At 37.3% G+C, this 20,248-nt stretch overlaps 1 protein-coding gene across 8 annotated transcripts in view; it reads left to right on the top strand.

The window, feature by feature from the left end:
* Window positions 1–20,248, top strand: part of INPP4B (inositol polyphosphate-4-phosphatase type II B) — an 805,823-nt gene that overhangs the window by 592,414 nt on the left and 193,161 nt on the right. For all 8 annotated transcript variants that reach the window (XM_032333489.1, XM_032333488.1, XM_032333487.1 and 5 more), the window contains one exon: window positions 8,803–8,875. In XM_032333489.1, coding sequence (XP_032189380.1) covers window positions 8,803–8,875 — 73 coding nt within the window. The remainder of the gene's footprint in view (window positions 1–8,802; window positions 8,876–20,248) is intronic.

Raw genomic sequence — 20,248 nt, 5'->3', positions numbered from 1 at the left:
CTCTCAAAACTCTTTAGAAAGAGATGCAATTTGAGTTTAGATTTCATTTGTATGGGCAGGAGCACAGATTTAACAATGCTGCACCTTATGAAACTGCAGAGAGAGAAGTAAGAAATAGCGCCAAGCAGCGGGGACAGCTTTGGAGGAGGGGCGACACCAGCTGGAGGTGAAGTGGCTTCCTTGAAGCTGAGCATAAAGGTCCCAGTGCATATCAATATGTGTCCAGGACTTCTCCTTTCTTTTCTCTAAGAAAGAGAAACTTGATATAAGTATTAACCTAAATTCCTGTCTTAGGAATGCAATTGCCTACTTTACTGAGCCACAGGGGAGGGACTCAAAACTGCATCTTTTCAGGAAAGATTTTGTATATACACTGTAATTCCTACCTTTTCATAAAGGAGTATTTTCTAATGATAAGGCCTTTAGTGGCTTACTTTCTGGCTTAGTGGCCCTTATCTGGGAGCATATTTGATTTTGGGTGCTGAGGAAACATCTACATGGGAAATGGTGTTTCTCTAACACAACAAATACTGACTTTACAAAAGAAATCTAAGATGGCCCTTCAAAAGAATATTGTTCTTGCCCCAGAATAAGCTAAGGTCTGGTCTGCTGGCCCAAGCCTTACTGTTCTCTGTTCCCCTGCTCTCCCTCAGAGCATAGTGAGGTTCCTGAGAATATTCCAGGGAGGCTCAAAGTTCGAATCAGTTTGCCTGACAAAGGGAGGGCTGTCCTGAGTTTTGCAGCAGACCCTCTCAAGGTTTGTATATTCAGAACACCAGTGGTGGCTCTTAGGATGTGTGCTTCTGAGTCCCCAATTGTGGGACCCCTTCATTCGATCCCTCTTTCCTTTGGAGCTCTGTATAAAATGGGTATTAGTCATCACTGCACGAATGCTTGCATCAAGATTAAGGAGGAAAGATTTGGAGGCCAATTGGCAGACTGAGTACAAAAATAGACAGACAAGACTGCCTAGACCTGTGGCAGAATGCCAGGAGACCAGTAGCAGAAACACTTCCCATTTCAACACAGGCCTATTCTGACTGCTCCCAATCTATTACTAGTCACGTCTCTATTTTCACCCCCTGACTCCTTTACTGTGTTGCTATTATGAGGCAGTGCAAATTGAATCAGACTCTTTTCATAAACAGAGAACTTGACACCCAGGAATATGCCCCATCAAAGCCCCACATAATGTTTCTGACTTAGAAATGTGAACTTAAAAAGACTTAACTGAACTGTTCTAGAAATAGGAGGTGGCAGTGTCAGCATGTACCATGTACGAGTCATAAATTGACTAAAATGATAAACATATCAATCATTGTTGGTGTTAGTTCTGTCCTGTCTGGGTTCTTAGTAAACATTGACCTTTTGCGAATTTTTTATGAAGTTATAATAAACTCTGTTGGCAAGCCTTCAGAATCTTCATAATTCATGAAGAACATGTAATAAGGTCCACTGTGCACAATATTTAGGAGAATTATGTGGGAATAACTTTATCTCGGTGTTTCACAAAGGGTTATCAGAATTTTCTGGAGTGTTTGATAGATACACGCAAACTCCTTTGCAGATCTGCTTAATCAAAATCTCTATGAAGTGTATTAACACAATCTCCTAATGGTGACTGAAGTCCTGAAATTAGTGAATGACTGAAACACAGGACAAGACAAAGGGACTGAAATTGAGGTTATTTGTAAAAGAACACTACTCTCTGGAGTTTATATGAATGGACGAGAAAGAAATGAAACTGTTAGCACCAGTCATGTGGGTGAGTGACACATGTCATTGCTGGCATAAATTGAAGTAGGTAGAAGATTATAGTACCTGTTTTAATTAGCTTAGGCTTCCATAATAATAAAATACCACAGACTGAATGGCTTAAACAACAAAAATGTATTTTATCATAGTTCTGGAGGCCAGGGAGTACCAGGTCAATATACCAGATGACTTTGTTCCTGGTGAAGGCTCCCTTCCTGGCATGCAAACTTCCTTCTGTGTCCTCACATGGCCTTTCCTTGGCACATGAGCACAGAGACAGCCAGTGAGCTCTGGTGTATCTTCCTCTTTTTGTAAGGACATCAGCCCAATAGGATTAGAGCCCCACTTTCATCATCTTCTTGATCTTTCATTCCCTCCATAAAGGCTGTCTCCAAATCCAGTCACATTGGGTGTTGGGGCTTCAGCAGAATGAATTTTGAGGAACACAATCCAGTTTCGAACAATATCCCTGATGTAAATATATTTGAATCTTTAATCTCATAAAACCTCCAGAGCCTGGAATAAAATATAAATGAAAAGCCAAGTTCTGTTCTCTCACATTAATTTACTTGTTTCCTTAAATCATATTGTTATGATACAGTTCTCATCAAGAAAGATGGTTCAGAAGGTCATTCACCATACTACACTGGTTCAAGACTTTTTTTTTTTTTTTAAGATTTTATTTATGTTTTAGAAAGTGAGAGAAAGGTAGAGAGGCAAGCAAGTGGTTTGGGGTGGGGGAGAGCAGAAGAGAGAGAAAAATCTCAAGGAAGCCCCCTGCTGAGCACAGAGCCTGATGCAAGGCTGGATCCCACGATGCTGAGATCATGACCTGAACGGAAACCAACAGTTGGACGCTTAAGGGACTGAGCCACCCAGATGCCCCACTCAAACTTTTATTTGACTTGGACATACATACTGATAGAAGACAAAGTGTTAAAATCACATAGCTAGAGAAAGAAAAATTCACAAGAGAAACAGTAATGTGGACATTTTACAAAGTTCATATAATAAGTGAAATGTTGCATTAGGTATCCAATTTTTTTTTTTCACATTTTGGAATTATCTTTGACTCATTTCTTCCTCTCATAGGCATAGTGAGTATGTCAGCAAATCCTGTTGATTTTGACTTTTAATATATCCAGAACCCAGTTTGAACCCTTCCCTCTTACAGCATTGTCTGTCACATACGTGTTTATGGTGGTCTCCTAAATGTCCCTTCTTCCTCCTTCCCAACACCCCCCATCATCATAGTCTCTTCTCAGCAGAGCACTTATTAAAATGTAACACGGAATATTTCATTCCTCCAGTGGCTTCTCAACTCCCTGAAAGTATAAACCTAAATCCTTTCGGGGACCTACTTAAAGTCTGCGAGTGTCGGCCGCCATTACTTTCTTCATCCTCTCCTGTTCTTTGCTCACTTCCATCGAGCCTCATTAGTTTCTGGGCTGTCTATTAAACATTCCAGGTGCATTTCCAACTCAGGTCTTTCACTTTGTTTTTCCATCTGCCTTTTTAGCATTTTCCCCGGGGTTAATATGTGCTTCATTCCCCCACTTCCTCTTAGTCTTCTTTTTTTTGCAAACTGTGACCTTCTCACTCTGCCTTCTCTGCCCTATATCCAAAATTGTCATGCCTACTGGAAACATTCTATCTCCTTTCTCTACATCATTTTTGTATTTTGTACCTCCCATTGTCCAATCTCACATATATTTATTTATCTCATTTATTGTCTATTTCCTCCACTAGAATTAAATTCCATGAGAGAAAGGTATTTTTCTATTTTGTTCTCTCCTTTACCCTTCCCCTGGTGCCTAGGATAGAGCCTAGCACAGGAAAAATGAGTGAATGAGTAAATGACATCAATTTTACCTGGAAGAAATAAAATCCAAATTTGTCTCCGAGAAAGGATAAAATTTGGCTGCATATAAGGCTGTGTACAAACTAATTGGTCCATAAATAAAAACTAGAGAGAGGATGCAGGAAAGAGTGCAGAATTATGAAGGAAAGAGGAAGAAACTTTTTTAAAAACAACCTTTCAATTAAAGAGTCAAGAAAAAAATATGCTGCTACAGAAAGAAAAATGAAAAAGGAAAATGATCAAATCAGGTGATAGGTAGGAAAACCAATGTAAGTAACAGCCAACAGGATCTAGTGAGATGGCCACTGCCCTCCGCTCTGCCCTGCCACAGAGGGGACTTGGCTTCTTGTCAGGGGAGGGGGATTGTTAACAGACATCCTCTACTGAGGCTCTGCTGGGGCTGAATTCAGCTCCTGCCTTGTGTCCCCCTTTTGTTTACTGTCTTTATTATATTTGAATGTGGCACATGGCACTGTACCAATGACCAAATTAGTGGTGATTTCTGCAGAAGGAAAGAAAAGCCTTACGTATTTATAACGGTGAAAGAGATGGTATTAGTAGAGTAATATACATCTTATTTTTACTACGAGCCTGACCTGACTAGTATTTCGTGGCTCTTCTCAGGTCATTTAGCGCCCATATTTTGAAGTGGTGTTTAATCGAATATTCATTAGCCGTGGTCAGGGAAAAGGTAGAATCCTAGGGGAGCTAAGGACCATCTTGAAAAGTTCCATCGGTTTATTTTTCCCAAATACAGAAGTGAAAATAATATAACTAACTTAACTTATTTTATATTTGCAGACATGTAATATTCATCATTCATTTATCAAACAATACTGCCTTTTGTGTTCTAGGCAGTCTACCAGGTTCTCGATGTTCAGCAGTGAACCAACTAGACACAGATGCTGCCTTCTAGGGAATTAAACAATAAAAAAATAAGCAAGTAATGTATTGTTGATCAGATGGTACTATATGCTATCAAAAAAAAATAAGGGTACAAGGACTAGAGAGTGTGGGCTGTGACCATTTTATGCTGGGTGTTCAAGGATAGACTCACTGGTGATGTGATATCTGAACTGAAACACGCAGGAAATAAGGGAGCAAGAAATGGGCATCTGAGAGGAACACGAATTCTAGGTAGAGTTAGCAGCAGGGGCAAAGACCCTGAGGTGGCAGCATGTCTCTAATGACTGGAACTGGGGGCTGAAAAGGACAATGGAAGGAGTTGAGGATAAGGTCCATAGGCAGGGAAGACAGATTGTATACTCCCTTATGGACCACCAGACTCTGAGCTAGGTGAAAAGACAGTTGAGGGTTTTTGACTACAGGTGTAAAATGATCTGATTCATGTTTTAAGAGGACTGTCCTGGCTTTTGTGTTGAGTATGGCCTGAAAAGAAGCAAGGACAGAAGAATGGAGCCTCTTCATTGCAAAGATTCAAGGCAGAAATGAAGATGAGTTGATGAAGTGAATCAGAGAAAGTGAAATGTGGCCAGACGCCAGGTACCAAAGAAAACCAAAGAATACACTTACCATCTGTAGTGATGAAGAAAAATCAAAGGAACAGGTGCAGAAGGACCAGAGATTTTGAGATGTTAACTTTAAAATTTGAAAGGGATGCATATATCCAGGCAGTTGGAGACTTGAGTCTGGAATTCACGAGATGTCCAAGCTAGAATTACATATTTGTGACTAGTCAGCTGGTATTTGGATGGTATTTAAACTATGAGACTGAATTAGATAACCAAAGTGTAGCAATTTGCATACTTTACACTGCTAAAATTGGTATTTATGTGGATTTTACCTATTAATATTTACTGTATTACAGAATTTGCTTACTTAGGTTATACCTGTGGACATCTATCGTATTAGTAATTCAAACAAGAATTGTTTAAAGCACAAGAGTACACAAGCACACATACCATTAGCTGTCAGTGTATTAGGGCCTCTATGGAATTCCACTATAAGCTTATAAAAGAGAGAGAGAAGCAGATGAATAGTGCTTTCATATTATTATGAAAGTGATTTTTGTCTTCCCCTTGTGCCAGATGTTGCAGAAGGTGCAAAGGCAAACATTATCAGGGACCCCTGAAGACTCCAGGCCAAACTTTGGCAACCATAATTTGAGGAATAAACTAGCACATGTAGAAGTGCTGAGCCAAGAAGTACTGGTCTTTGTCCTTTCTGATCATTGTCGTCCTTACAATTTGGTTAATTTTCTAGCCCAAAGTATGTTAGTTGATAGTCAACATCATTAAACTCCAAGAAATTTATATATCTTATATGTCTTCCTCATGGTCACACTTACCATCAAATGACACTTTTTAAAGCACTCATCAAAATCAGTAGGCTTGCAGTGAGGGCTGTGGGGGAACAAAAAGCATGTCGTGTTTGTTACTCCTGCTCAGTGTCACAAATATAAAATTGTTGCACTGAGAGCACACACAGTAGAAGTGCGTAACCCAGAAAATATCCACCATAATGACAGCAATAAACAGTATACATAGCTCGGGCCTCCTTAAGCCTGTGTTTAATGATTCCAAGTCATTTTAATCTTTGCATACTCTGTAGCATGTAGCACAGTATAAAAATGATTCTAGGTTCAACTGTAAAAAAATTAAATAAGCTAGGCTGAGGAAATAAGCACTGTGGTTCTTGGCTTCAGAACTCTCAATTTAAATAGTGACACAGACAGTACACTTGGGAAACAACTGAAGAAAATAATTAGAGTCCAAATATAAAAATATTAATTTAGTAAATATTTATTGGATTTTTCTGCTTATGTTCCATGGATTTAAATCTTAAGAGCATTGTAATAGTAAAGCTTTAAAATACAATAAAGATGCAAAATAAGAATGATATTAGGTTAAAATTATTCTAAATATCTGCCTTCTAGTGTAGATGGAAGATACAATGTATGAAAGTTCTATTTCTATATCCTTTGGTAAAATAATATAGACCTCTGTTAGGAAACAGAAAGTTGACTTTGATTATGAAGAGGAGGGCTCCCTCCACATAGAGAAGCAGTTTCTCAAGATAATAGCCTGATCCCCATGAATTATGGACTTCCTTACTAAAAGGGTTTAATATAAACCATTTCTATAAATTATATTGTAGATGATAATCCTGTTTGGAAAGGAGGATGGCTCGAAGCTATATACCTAGTTATTATGCGGAAGGGTATGAAGGACAAATCACGAAAGGATTTGAACACCAGTCTGAGAATACGGAATTTGATTGGCCAGTAAATAAATACCATACATTGTAGAGCAGAGCACTGGTATGATGAATATAAAGTTTATGAAAGATTATTTTAACATCCCTGTATGGACTGAAAAGAGTAGAGGAAATACTGGGAATAAGAGAAATAAAGAATTTTAAGTATGCCCCAGCATCATTGCACATCACTCTGTGATTTGGGAAGTGCATTTTCCAAATAGCTGTGGAGTAAGAGAAAGGATCACCTCTGAGTTCTGGTTTGGTCAGGAAAATGATTTAAAGGACATCAGATTCTAAAAGCTGTTTGCAGTTATTCATTCATTCAGTAAAGCGAACCTCAATAGAAGCACGAAAGAAATTATGAAAGCACATTTTTCCCTATCAAGAAATGTGATGCCCGTGAACCATGAGAGACTATGGACTCTGAAAAACAATCTGAGGGTTTTGAAGGGACGGGGGGTGGGAGGTTGGGGTACCAGGTGGTGGGTATTATAGAGGGCACGGATTGCATGGAGCACGGGGTGTGGTGCAAAAATAATGAATACTGTTATGCTGGAAATAAAAAAATAAATAAATAAATAAATAAAAAAAGAAAGAAAGAAAGAAAGAAAGAAATGTGATGCATGTTTATTATGGGGGAGTAAGTAGTGGACTATACAAATACAGAAGTAATATTTAAATCAATGCTTTAAATTATCTTTCTTCTTAAAATGCTTGATAGTTTTAAGCATTCCATCATTAACAGTGACTTCAGTGACCATGAGTCTCCAAGAGGGCCAGTGCCTGGAGAAGAAAGAGTGGAGGGAGACAGTTCAGAGATAACCCAAGCAATCTTGATACACCCTGCTGGGGAGGGTGACCTGAGCCTTTTTGAGTCTCTTGAGCAAAGCCATGCATGCTACAGAGGTTTGGCTGCTTCCCTCATAACTCTTCACCAAAGATGTTTCTGAGTTATGGGTTTTGCTTTTATTTCCATTTGTTTGTTTAGGTCTGATATATTTAGTCTAAAAATTCACTCTCCTCTCTACTCAAACTACCACACACACACCCTTTTTTTGGCTAGAGATAGAAGGAAACTCATGAAAAAACAAATGTCAGTCCTGCTGGTATCTGTCTGTGTGAGAGTAAGTCTTTTGTCAGCTTCCTGGGGCCAGAAGAGGTGCTTCCTCTGTTAATTACAGTTTCAGAGGAAGTTAAGGAGAGTCCATCACTTAGTGCTGCGTTGTCTGGCATATTGTTACCCATTTCTGCTTCACTCCCCAGGACCATTGCAATGTGCTCTTCTGTGTTTCTTATCTGTGTCCAGAGCAGTGTTGGTTCTGTAAGAGCTCATGGCATAATCTATTAATCATAGATTCTAGATTCATGATCTTTGGATCAGCTTATTTACAAATTATTTATTTATAAGTCAGCAATTTATAAATCAGAGATCAATTTATTTATAAAGTTTCTTACAGTTTATGAACAAGTGTGTGCATTGTTTTAGCCACAGATGAAAATCATCTTTTGCCTTATGTAATTTTATGGTACAACATATTTTATCTTTTATTTAAAGCTTTTACTTAAAAATCTAGAAAATAATTTGCTTTTTATTGATCCAAAACTATCCCAGGTGACAGAAATGTAAAACCATTCAGTTTATCAATGTGATTTGCTGCACTAAGAACAGATTTCTAGCATGATGGGGATAATCCTTGTCCATTTTTTGCTTTCCTTTCTAAGTAGTTTTTAACGATAACCAAGATGTAATCTATAATTATGCAACACAATCATATAGATGTTTAAATAATCACAAGTTAAACAAGTTTCATAATAAAGATAAAGCTGAAAATAGTGTTACAAAAATGTCATTCAAAACTTTTTGAAACCATGTGCATAGCCTCATATTTTGCAAACAAGATGGAAGAATTTCATTTCTTAATTTAATTATTTTCATATGTGTTTTTTTTTCTTTTATTCTTCCCTAGTGTACACTGGTATGTGAATGTACAGCCCCAGAAAGTGTGAACGGAAAAGATAACTTACCTTTTTTGAATGCAGGTATGTATCTCAGTTTAGGAAACTTACGTTAGTTTCATATGAAGGTAAGTTTTAATTTCTGTGAACTCAGTGTTAAACTTGGGCAGCATCCTCACAGAATCATTTGTGGACACCAAGCAAATGAACTGGTAATCACTAGAAACATCATCACCAGTGGAGTAGGGATAGACATTGTTCCTGGGTTCTTGCTCATGGAGAGGAAGACTGAATCTGGGACACAAGAAAGACTGAAGTGAAAGTTAAAGTGAAGGTGACAACAGAAAAGAAAGAAAAGAGCTCTCCAAAGTGAGTGAGGCAACTCCTCAATGAGTTGCCATTGAGGGCTTTCATGGTCCATCTTTTATAGGAAACTGACCATGGAACTTGGTAAATTTCTTGTCAATATCATGGTGGATTATTGAATACCAGGTCTATATTTAGAATGAACAGGTTGGACTTGTAACTATCATGAGAACAAATAAGGTGTTCTTGTAAATATCATGTCTATTTCTCCAAATCTGGGATTTCTGTGAGCCTGGTTATATCTCCTTCTCATGGCCCCCTACCCCTCTCCCCCTACCTAGCCTGTCTGTCCCTTATTCAACATGAGAATCCCATAAGAAAGATATAAAAATACTTTGGCTATTTGGCAAAAAAAAATTCCTTTTAGCTCTGGATTTTGTATTATCTGAAACAAGACACATTAGAGGACAGTAAGCATTAGAAATATGAAGCTCTTATTTAGTTGGACTTTTATTTATTTGTTTGAGAGAGAGAAAGGGAGAGAGGGAGCATGATCCAGAGGGAGGAGGAAGGAGTTAAGGGGAGAGGGAGCAGCACACTCCCTGCTCAGGGCCCGGAACCACCCAGGCTCCAACAATTAGAAAGGTTGACTTTCTAATTATAGAATTCAAAACAGAGTTGTTAAAACAGTAGATGTATGGATTCAGTAGGAAAAATTCATATGCGCGTTTATACATTCCTGGGAGTGTATGTATAGAATGTGTTGCTTGCAGTAATATATTTGAATTTCAACAAGGCACTAAACCATGTGTTAAATGATAACTTTGTGAATAAAACTGAAACTTATAGTACAGTTAAAAATGTGATAATATGTGTATGTAAATTATGGATCTACTTTTTAATGAAAATGTAAATTATGTTACCATTAATACTAAGCGTAAACAACGACTAGTGCAGTCAGCAGGCTAAATGCCTTCTGTGTCTTGGCTTGCCTTCTGACCTGTGCTGTGAAAAAGGCACTGTCCTTATCCTCCTTTTACAAATGAGGAAATTGGTCAAGGTCACCTACCTGGCAAATATCAGGTCCAGAATTTAAATTCAGTTGTGATCCCAAAGCCTTTTTCTCTTAATTACTAGGCCATGCTTTTACTAAAAAAACAAAACAAAAAACATTAATTAAAGTTGGTGCAACAGCAGAATAAGCCTGAATATTTTCCTAACACTGTCATGTCATATGTTTACACAATAGCAAAGCTGGAATAATAATCACCTTAGTGAATGATATGGAATTTCAAAGGCTTAGTAATAGATACCTGCTAAATTATTAGCAGTTTTTCATTGGCAACAATCTCTTATATTAAGGAATGGATAAAAGGAAGGCAACTCTTCAACTATGATTATACAGAATGCAAAATAAAATGTAACAACAGCAAAAAATCATGAATTATACTTACATGGAATGAGGGATTATACCAAAGAGGAGCAGCTCCTTAACCTGTGAGCAAATGACATTTTTAATTTCATTTCATTTAGGACGTAATATTGAGAGGGATGTGCGATGAACAGTGATGGGTCTACCCAGACAGCCATGGATCCTAAAAGTACTTGATAAGTTTTCAAGCTGGTTAAAATAGCTAATATATCCTCAAATGGTCCTCCTCACATTTAGTTTAACATCTAAAAATTGACCAAAACTTTAATCCTTTAAGGTATCCAGATAACCTACTGAATTTACTAAATGCCAATTTCGAGAAATAAAATTGAACGTGGGACATATTAAATTCATGTTAAATACGTTTGAATGAATAGGGTTTTCACCACAATCATCTACACTATAATTATAAGATAACTTTTTAATAATTCACTCATCTGAATCTTGTAATTTTTATGCACAAAGAAATGCCATTTTATTTTTTTTTAAATTTAAATTAATTTTTTATTTTTTATAAACATATATTTTTATCCCCAGGGGTACAGGTCTGTGAATCACCAGGTTTACACACTTCACAGCACTCACCAAAGCACATACCCTCCCCAATGTCCATAATCCCACCCCCTTCTCCCAAACCCCCTCCCCCCAGCAACCCTCAGTTTGTTTTGTGAGATTAAGAGTCACTTATGGTTTGTCTCCCTCCCAATCCCATCTTGTTTCATTTATTCTTCTCCTACCCACTTAAGCCCCCATGCCATTTTAAAATACTGATTAGTTTAATATAAACTTCGTAGAGAAAAACGGCTTTCTAAGGAAGAAAATATATTACTTAAGGAAGAAGAGACAGAAGAAACATAATAAAAAATAAATCTGCACCTCCTCATACCCATGCCATAAAATCCGTAAGGCATGAGTCTTAGAAGTGTACTAACTCTTCCCGATTGCTAGGATACTATTCCCGATTCATAAGTTGTAATATGACAAAGACAACTGACATGAAACTGATGGAGACAGCTGCGTTCTGTAATTAAACTATACTTACTTAGTAGAGTGGAAGACGATTGATTCCTGCCTTTCTGCTTTTATGGAGGTGGCAGTTGGGTGGTGATTCTCCACTTAGTTCTAATGCTATTGCATATTGTCTTTAGTCCACACAACCCAGAGGAGCATTGGGTATTTGCCACAGGTATTTTCTTTGAGCCTTCTTATATTAGGGAAAGATAAATAGTAAATGCAAGTCAAATGTCATAAAGCTAGATTTTTAAAAATGTGTTTAAACTACAACTGTGCTCTGTATGAAATGTTTCTCTTCAAAATATGAAAGTGCGTTGTGTGGGTTTAGAATACGTATGAGTTTGGCCTGTGCATACCTTGGTCTTTTATTCTATTTAGTTTTCTATCTCAACTCAGCAACTTTGGAATTAATCTATTATATTCCCGTGTGTGGTTTTTTCTTTTCTTTCTTTTTTTTTTTTTTTTTTAAATCTGTAGGCAAAGGGAGCTACTGACATTCTTTTCAAGTCTTTGTATTAATGTGTTATATGGAACTTGCCAGCCTCAAGTGAGTTATGAAGTACTTATGAGTGAATGGAAGAGAATGTCATATCTCATAGCAGCTCTTCACTATTCTATTTATATCTCTAGAGGCTTAATTTATTATTCAGGAAATTCACTTATCTATTGTAAGACTAACAAGAAAAAAGCTCTTCCCCCTAAGTTCTCACCCTTTTCATGCCCTGCTTGCCTTGCAAGTCCAACCTATATGTTGGGAGTCAGGGGAATGGAGGGCAGAGGGAGAGTAAGGATGAGTGGGAGGAGGGCAGAACTTGCAATTCCTTAAGAAAGATAGGTAAGAGTCTTGGCTGAATAGGGAGATGTATTCCTTCCTGCTGGTGCACTTACATTGTCTGAAACTAGACATGCTGGAAGACATGGTAAGTATTAGAAATGCGAGGTTCTTATTTAGTTTGACTCTGACCACGTAAGTCGTACCATAAAGTTGCTAAAACAGTAGATTGCCATCTCTCATTATTTGCTTATTCATTTAAGCAAACTGATAGTGAGAACACTTAAAACTGCTTGGTGGTGATGGGATGGGGAGTAGGGAAGTACAGTCAGGCCTCTCACATGCCCTGCTAAGTCACATCAGCCGAGGAACTTGGCTGCCCCAGAACAATAACAAATGGGCTCTTGTGGCGTTAATATAAACACACCAGACGGGCTGTCAGAAGAACTGGTGTCAAAGCCTGGATTTGCTAACCAGCAGTGTGACTCTAATACCTGGGTCAGACCCGTCGACATCGATTCTTTTAAAATGACCACAGTAACCTGCACAGCCTTTGACTTTCTTTTCTGGCTCTTATGTGTTTGAAGTCGATATAGCATAATTTAGCTTATCCTGTTCACCTTCTTTTTAGAAACATTTCATAAAAGTACTCATTTTAATCCATTTCAGAGGGAGTCACATATTAATTTTTTTGTCATTGTTACAGTTGTCTTTCTTAGAGGTTATTTCTGTTTAGTAAGCCTGATCAGAAATATGCTTTTTCAAAATTCTGTCAAGAAGATAATTCTCTCTGGAGTCCGAGTTCTCTCAGTTTTCCTTGTGAAAGTATAATGCTGCAGAGTACTTCAGCCCATGGACCCTTCCATTACTATGCCAAATCTAAGGAGCTAATGGGCCCTATCACAACGTTTCCTCCTTTCTTCCCATTTTGAGTGAATTTTCCCCTGTCAGCAAGCATTAGATCTGATACAGCCTCTTTCTTGGTTGAATTCCATACTTCTTGAGTCATGAAATTATCCTTTATATTCCTTGAAGACCACTTTCGTAATTTAACGGGCATACTGTCCTTCATATTCACAGAGGGTATATCTGACAGCTGAGATTTCTGTGACCGAGTAAGTTGGAATCTAAAATAAAAATGAGGGGACTGCCCCGCTCTCAGTCCTAAATCCATGCAGTCCCCTTCCTGTTTGGAGAATTTATTGGTATTTTGCATTTCTTGCTTCACAGACAAATCATACTTTTTCTCAAAATAGGCCACTATATTTTTGATTCTTTTTCTCAAATTAGAGTTAAGCCATCTACTACTTTGCAGAAGATGCTAGATTATATGCTATTTAAGAAGAAAGAACATTGCGTATTTATTTCTGTATCTCCGTGGCCAGAATACAATAGGAACTCAATAAATACTTGTCAAAAGACTGATAGCAAGTGTATCTTATCAATTCAGTTTATACTTCAGATAAATTACTTTCAAATTCTCATTTTTTAAAAGATTTTATTTATTTATTGAGGGAGAGGCAGTGAGAGAGGAAAACAAGAGCAAGGGGGAGCTGGAGAGGGAGAAGTAGACTCTCCTCTGACCAGGGATCCTAACTCTGCTTGATCCCAGGATGCTGGGATCATAACCTGAGCCGAAGGCAGACGCTTAGTGACTGAGACACCCAGGCACCCTGATCAATTTCTCATTTTTAAATGTTTTCTGCCTCTTATCAGTAAAGCATGAGACTCTTGGTCTTGATGTCTTGAGTTCAAGCGCCACATTGGGTATAGAAATTATTTAAAAAAAAAAATGTTTCCTGCCTCATATGACACCATAGATTTTAGCTGCCTTTCACAGTACCTAAATATTGAGATAATACTCTCCTCACTAACATCCCTATCCAAAGCCATGCGTGACGCAGAACATAATAAGAGATTGTTAAAAATATGTCCCTCTTGGGACTCCTGGGTGGCTCAGGTGTTAAGATTCTGCCTTCTGCTCGGATCATGATCCCAGGGTCCTGGGATTGAGCCCTGCCTAGGGCTCCCTGCTCCACGGGAAGCCTGCTTCTCCCTCTCTCACTCCTGCTGTTTGTGTTCCTTCTCTCACTGTGTCTTTCTCTGTCAAATAAATAAATAAAATACTTTTAAAAATGTCCCTCTTTACTCATTTTAAGTTCTCATGAATTCCATCCAAAAAGCAAATTCCCTGTTTCCCCCTTTCCTTCTTTTCCTTCATGAGCTATGAAATCTACTAACTTGTTGATTTTTAGATGATGTCATTTTATATAAGCAAAGATATTTCTGTTGTATTTTCCCCATACTAATTTAAATAGATGTTGCCCTTGTATCTGTAAGTGTCTGCTATATAAAATTTGGGGCCATTTTGAATACCTGCCCTTGATCCTTTTTATTTACTCACTAGATTTCTCTGCCATTTGCTGTTTTAACAAATATGATAGCGTCTATTAACTTTGCTCTTTTGGAATTTCCATACATTTTCATTATGGAGTACTAATATATTTAGAGTGTTAAATAGCTTCAGTAGAAGAGTGAATTTCATTATCTAATAATCAATGGATTCATCTCTTATACACCTTTAAATGTTTCAGCTATCTTCCTGTAGTAAGTCCACTACCTCCTCCACGGCCCATCTTAGGCATCTTAGGTAAAACTGGAAGAAAAATAAAGGCAAGAAGATGATATGGTGAAAAAGCTAACATTTTGTGGACAAATGTGAGGAGAGCTTTCTACTTCTCAAGTTTTTTCCATTCTTCATTCCGATGCCTGTGCTTCCTTAAAGTGAGGTTTTCAGTTTTATTCCTACTCTTGCATTTTCCCCTCTCAACTCACACAGTTGGTGCTCTCACTGTTCTCTTTTTGGTGAAAGTAATGGTGGGAAACATTGAGTTCCAAGGGTTAAGCTTATGTCTGTGGAATGTTTATATTTACTGGGCACTGTGCTATGTGTAGGAGATAAAATGAGGACAAGAAAAACAGCACAGTCTTGGCCTTCACAAAGTTCACACTCTAATGCTTGACGTGGAATAATGAGTCAGTTGTAGCACAACTGGTAACAACCATGATGAAGATGGGGATGGGAAGGACAAAGAAGACAAACCTATAGGGAGGGATGGGTAGAAGCCAAGGAAGGCTTCCTGGAGGAGGTGCTAGCACAGCTGAGTTTACTTATAGCCAACAAAGAGGGGTGTTCCTTTGAGATGCAGAGAATCCCTTGAACAGAAGAAACTGGTGAGGAACAACTTGAATTCAGAGAATTATAGGTCATTTCAGATTGCTCAGTGTGAAATTTGAGCCACCTTCTACCTTTACTAGTGGTATCCTTTACTTTAATCACTGAACTAGAATGAAAAGAGCAAATCATTCAAACTGGAAAGAGTGACACAAATCATTTCCTGACCATCTAAAATCTAAAATCCAAATTCTACACACTAACCTCACCAATTATCATCAACTTGAGGCTAAATGCCCACAAAATATTATCTTTATATCCTATTCTTACATCTGTAGTCATTTTTTCTGATTCTGGGCCTTAAGTTGAAGATGGAGGGCCAAGAACTTATAGGTTTGGCTAGACTAGGAAAGCAGTACTTTGTCCAATACAGCTTATATCCTATTTTCTAGTCTATTCTTTCCTTTTCTTCTTTAAAAAACAAGACAAACAATAACATAATTTAGATTTTATAACAAACCTAGAGAAAAGTAACTAAACCATTTTCAGGGGTTCATTTTTTTTTAACAATTGATTTTATCTCTTTTTTCCTTCCGTATATATATATTTTTAATTTTTTATAAACATATAATATATTTTTATCCCCAGGGGTACAGGTCTGTGAATCGCCAGGTTTACACACTTCACAGCACTCACCATAGCACATACCCTCCCCAATGTCCATAACCCCACCCCCCTCTCGCAACCCCCTTACCCACAGCAACCCTCAGTTTGTTTTGTGAGATTAAGAGTCACTTATGGTATTCATCCTTTCTGATGGAGGCATAATACTCCATAGTGTATATGGACCACATTTTCCTTATCCATTCGTCCGTTGAAGGGCAGCTTTTGTAGCAACATGGACGGGACTCAAAGAGATTATGCTGAGTGAAATAAGTCAAGCAGAGAGAGTCAATTATCATATGGTTTCACTTATTTGTGGAGCATAACAAATAGCATGGAGGACATGGGGAGTTAGAGAGGAGAAAGGAGTTGGGGGAAATTGGAAGGGGAGGTGAACCATGAAAGACTATGGACTCTGAAAAGCAATCTGAGGGGTTTGAAGTGGCGGGGGGGTGGGAGGTTGGGGTACCAAGTGGTGGGTATTATAGAGGGCACGGATTGCATGGAGCACTGGGTGGGGTGCAAAAATAATGAATACTGTTATGCTGAAAATAAAAAATAAATTATAAAAAAAAGAGTCACTTATGGTTTGTCTCCCTCCCAATCCCATCTTGTTTCATTTATTCTTCTCCTACCCCCCAAACCCCCACGTTGCATCTCCACTTCCTCATGTCAGGGAGATCATATGATAGTTGTCTTTCTCCGATTGGCTTATTTTGCTAAGCATGATACCCTCTAGTTCCATCCACATCGTTGCAAATGGCAAGATTTCATTTCTTTTGATGGATGCATAGTATTCCATTGTGTATATATACCACATCTTTATATATTTTTAAAGATTTTATTTACTTATTTATTTGACAGGCAGAGATCACAAGTAGGCAGAGAGGCAAGCAGAGAGAGAGTCGGAAGCAGGTTCCCCACCGAGCAGAGAGCCCATTGCAGGGCTCGATCCCAGGACCCTGAGACCATGACCCAAGGCAAAGGCAGAAGCTTAACCTACTGAGCCACCCAGATGCCCCTCCATCTTTATTATTTTTAAAGAGATCTCTTTTTGCTATATTTTCCAAGTTCTTCTCATGTCTTCTTGCCATCTCTTTTCCATAACCATGCTTAGGATAGTGTTTTAGTGACTTCTATTTAGGTTTTTCAGTTCTTATCCAACCTTAAAAAGAGACAACCTACATTTCAGATGTCTATAAATCTAAGATATTTCCAAGTACAAATGAGGGAATGTCAGTATCTAATTGGATTACACAGACATATCTTTAGTAAGTATAATGTAGCATTTGGAAAACAGGCAATGTATGTACATTCAGCAGAATAATTAAACTATTAAACAACTGCATAGTTAAAAGCCACAGAATGAATTCTCTACAACAATCTGTAGGACATTAAACTAATGATTTTTGTAAGACTTAAAGCCAATAAAGTCAGAATCCATTTAAATACGTGACTTCTACCACCTCCTGAATGCAAGAAAGTTCACAGATGAGCTTCCTCTAGAGAAATATATTAAGGACAATTAGAGAAAATAAGCATTTGGCTTTTTGATGACCCTTTGTCCCTGAATCTAAATTTATAAAATTCCTAAAACAAGCACAGGGAAAAGGAAAAAAAAAGTCCTCCCTGTGGTATGTCTCTGGTTTATCTTTTCTGCCCTAGTTTGCTTTTAACAGCCATGCTTTGTTGTTTTACTTTATGTATTGTCTATGTGTTGGCATTGTTGAACATTTCTTTGGCATCTTTATTTTGATAATTCATTGTTGGAACAACTTGGCTTTGGCAATTGCTGAGCAGATTACCTTGTTAAAGAAGCCCTGCTACAACGTCTGAGAAAAATATAGACGTTTGAGTTGCGCTGCAATTTGGTGGGGGTGGGGGGGATCTGCCTTTTATTTTCCATAACTGTGCTCACCATAGGGAGTTAACCTCAAGGGGAATGTATCAATATTCGGACCAGCTTAGAACTTTACTCTTATTAAGTCATCCCAAGACCATGATGTGGTCCAAAATATCTCCACTATTTTTCTCAAGGGGAATGTATCAATATTTGGACCAGCTTAGAACTTTACTCTTATTAAGTCATCCCAAGACCATGATGTGGTCCAAAATATCTCCACTATTTTTCTCTTGGCAGAATCTGTCACACAATGTTTTTAGCAATTGTTTTGGCAAAAGCAGTGAAAAAAATGAAAAGCATACACACAGGGGTCTCTTTAGAGAATTTATAATAGATATTAGATAGTAATCTGAGTTGACAGGCCTATTGTATGGTCAGAAATATATCTTCTATATAAAGAAAAACTTGGCATCAATAAAGAGCCAGAGCTGAAAATGATGGACTCATTCCCATAGCTGGAATGAGTGTGCAGAATTGTTAGAATTGTATCTCTTCTGTAGGGAAGAAACTTTAAAAAATTGACACAAGCATTCATCATTTATGATCCATTGTTCAGTATTTGGTGCATGAATACCATGCCTTACTATTATGTGAAGATGATAAAATCTCCCCATTATCAACACTTTAAGAATTTTGAGTTAAGAGCGTATTATCTGGTCTTTTTTGTAACTAGTGCAATAAATTTGCATGATAATAAAATGTTGAGCCATATTTTTTTTTTCATTTTTAAATCATATTCCATTATATGGTATTTTAAGATACAGAGTAGGTGTTCTTATTCTATGCATAGTAGGTGTTTAATAAGGAATGCTTCTGGATTAAATTGGGTTGTAAGGTGGATCCCACTATAGCTACATTGAAATACTGATTTAGTACTAATGAATTAGGAGGAGTCAAGATGGCGGAGGAGTAGCAGACTGAGATGACATCAGGTCGCAGGAGTTCAGCCAGATAGTTATCAAACCATTCTGAACACCTACAAACTCAACAGGAGGTCAAAGAGAAGAGCAGCAATTCTAGAAATGGTACTAATGTTTTGAAACCTATGAGTTTCAAATGATCATAATCTATGACGTAAAAATTAGATGGAGAACATAATTGGGATTTTCTTTTGGATGATCAAGTTGACTGATTTTTTTTTTTTTTTAATTCGTCCCAAGTGTTTTCCTTAAAAGCAGCAGCATTCCCACAGAGTCCTTGTATGATATGTACCAGGTGGTCAGAGGAGAGTTCCGGAGCTCATTAATCCAACTGCCTTTGATTTCTGCATAAGCTATTTTAATGAAGATCTATATTTAAACACACCGAAAAGCATTAAATTAAAAACAATGTGATCAAAAGTGGGAAGACTAGCTTTGGGATAACTGAGAAAATGAAAAATTTTATATTTTGTAATTTGATTCAAAATACAGATTTTTTAAAAAATAACTATTGCTTTATAAAAGGCAAGAAAAATGAAGGATTCTTACAAAAATTCCATATAATCTTGAAGGAAAAAAAAAAAAAACAAACCCAGAGGTTTAAAAGCAGCACATATGCTGAGTATACATAAGCCAAGGAACTGAATATTTACTTAGGTTACTAAGAAAAAATTTGGACATTTTCAGAGATTATTTTTTGTCTTAGTATAAAAAAAAACGGGTTTATGTTCCTAATCATGTTAGCTATATTAGAATTCATGACACCCCATCAATGGTTTAACCTGACTGACCGTATGTTAAATTCAATACATACTTTTTTTTATTCTCAAACTCGAGATAGAACAGTAGAGATTGTAGTAAAATTCTTACATCTTTGAAACATTGTAACTTTAAAAATTAATAAGATATCATAGTTTCTTTTATTGGCTGGCTTATAATTCAGATGTAAGAAAATATATCTGATGAGGCCTAATATATCCAAAATATATAAATAAATCATAAAACTCAATAGCAAAAAAGCCAATCAGTTTTAAAAATGGGCAGAGGACCTGAATAAACATTTTTCCAAAGAAGACATGTAGATCTCCTACAGGTACATAAAAAGATGCTCAATATAACTAATCATCAGGGAAATGCAAATCAAAACTACAATGAATGATCACCTCACACCTATTACAATAGATAAGAAGTAACTAGTGTTAGAGAGGATGTATAGGGAAAAAGGACCCCTTGTGCACTGTTAGTAGGAATATAAATTGGTGTAGGCACTAT

This window comes from Mustela erminea, chromosome 2 (assembly GCF_009829155.1).
Source record: "Mustela erminea isolate mMusErm1 chromosome 2, mMusErm1.Pri, whole genome shotgun sequence".
NCBI lineage: Eukaryota > Metazoa > Chordata > Mammalia > Carnivora > Mustelidae > Mustela > Mustela erminea.
This window is presented reverse-complemented; position numbering and strand designations above follow the sequence as displayed.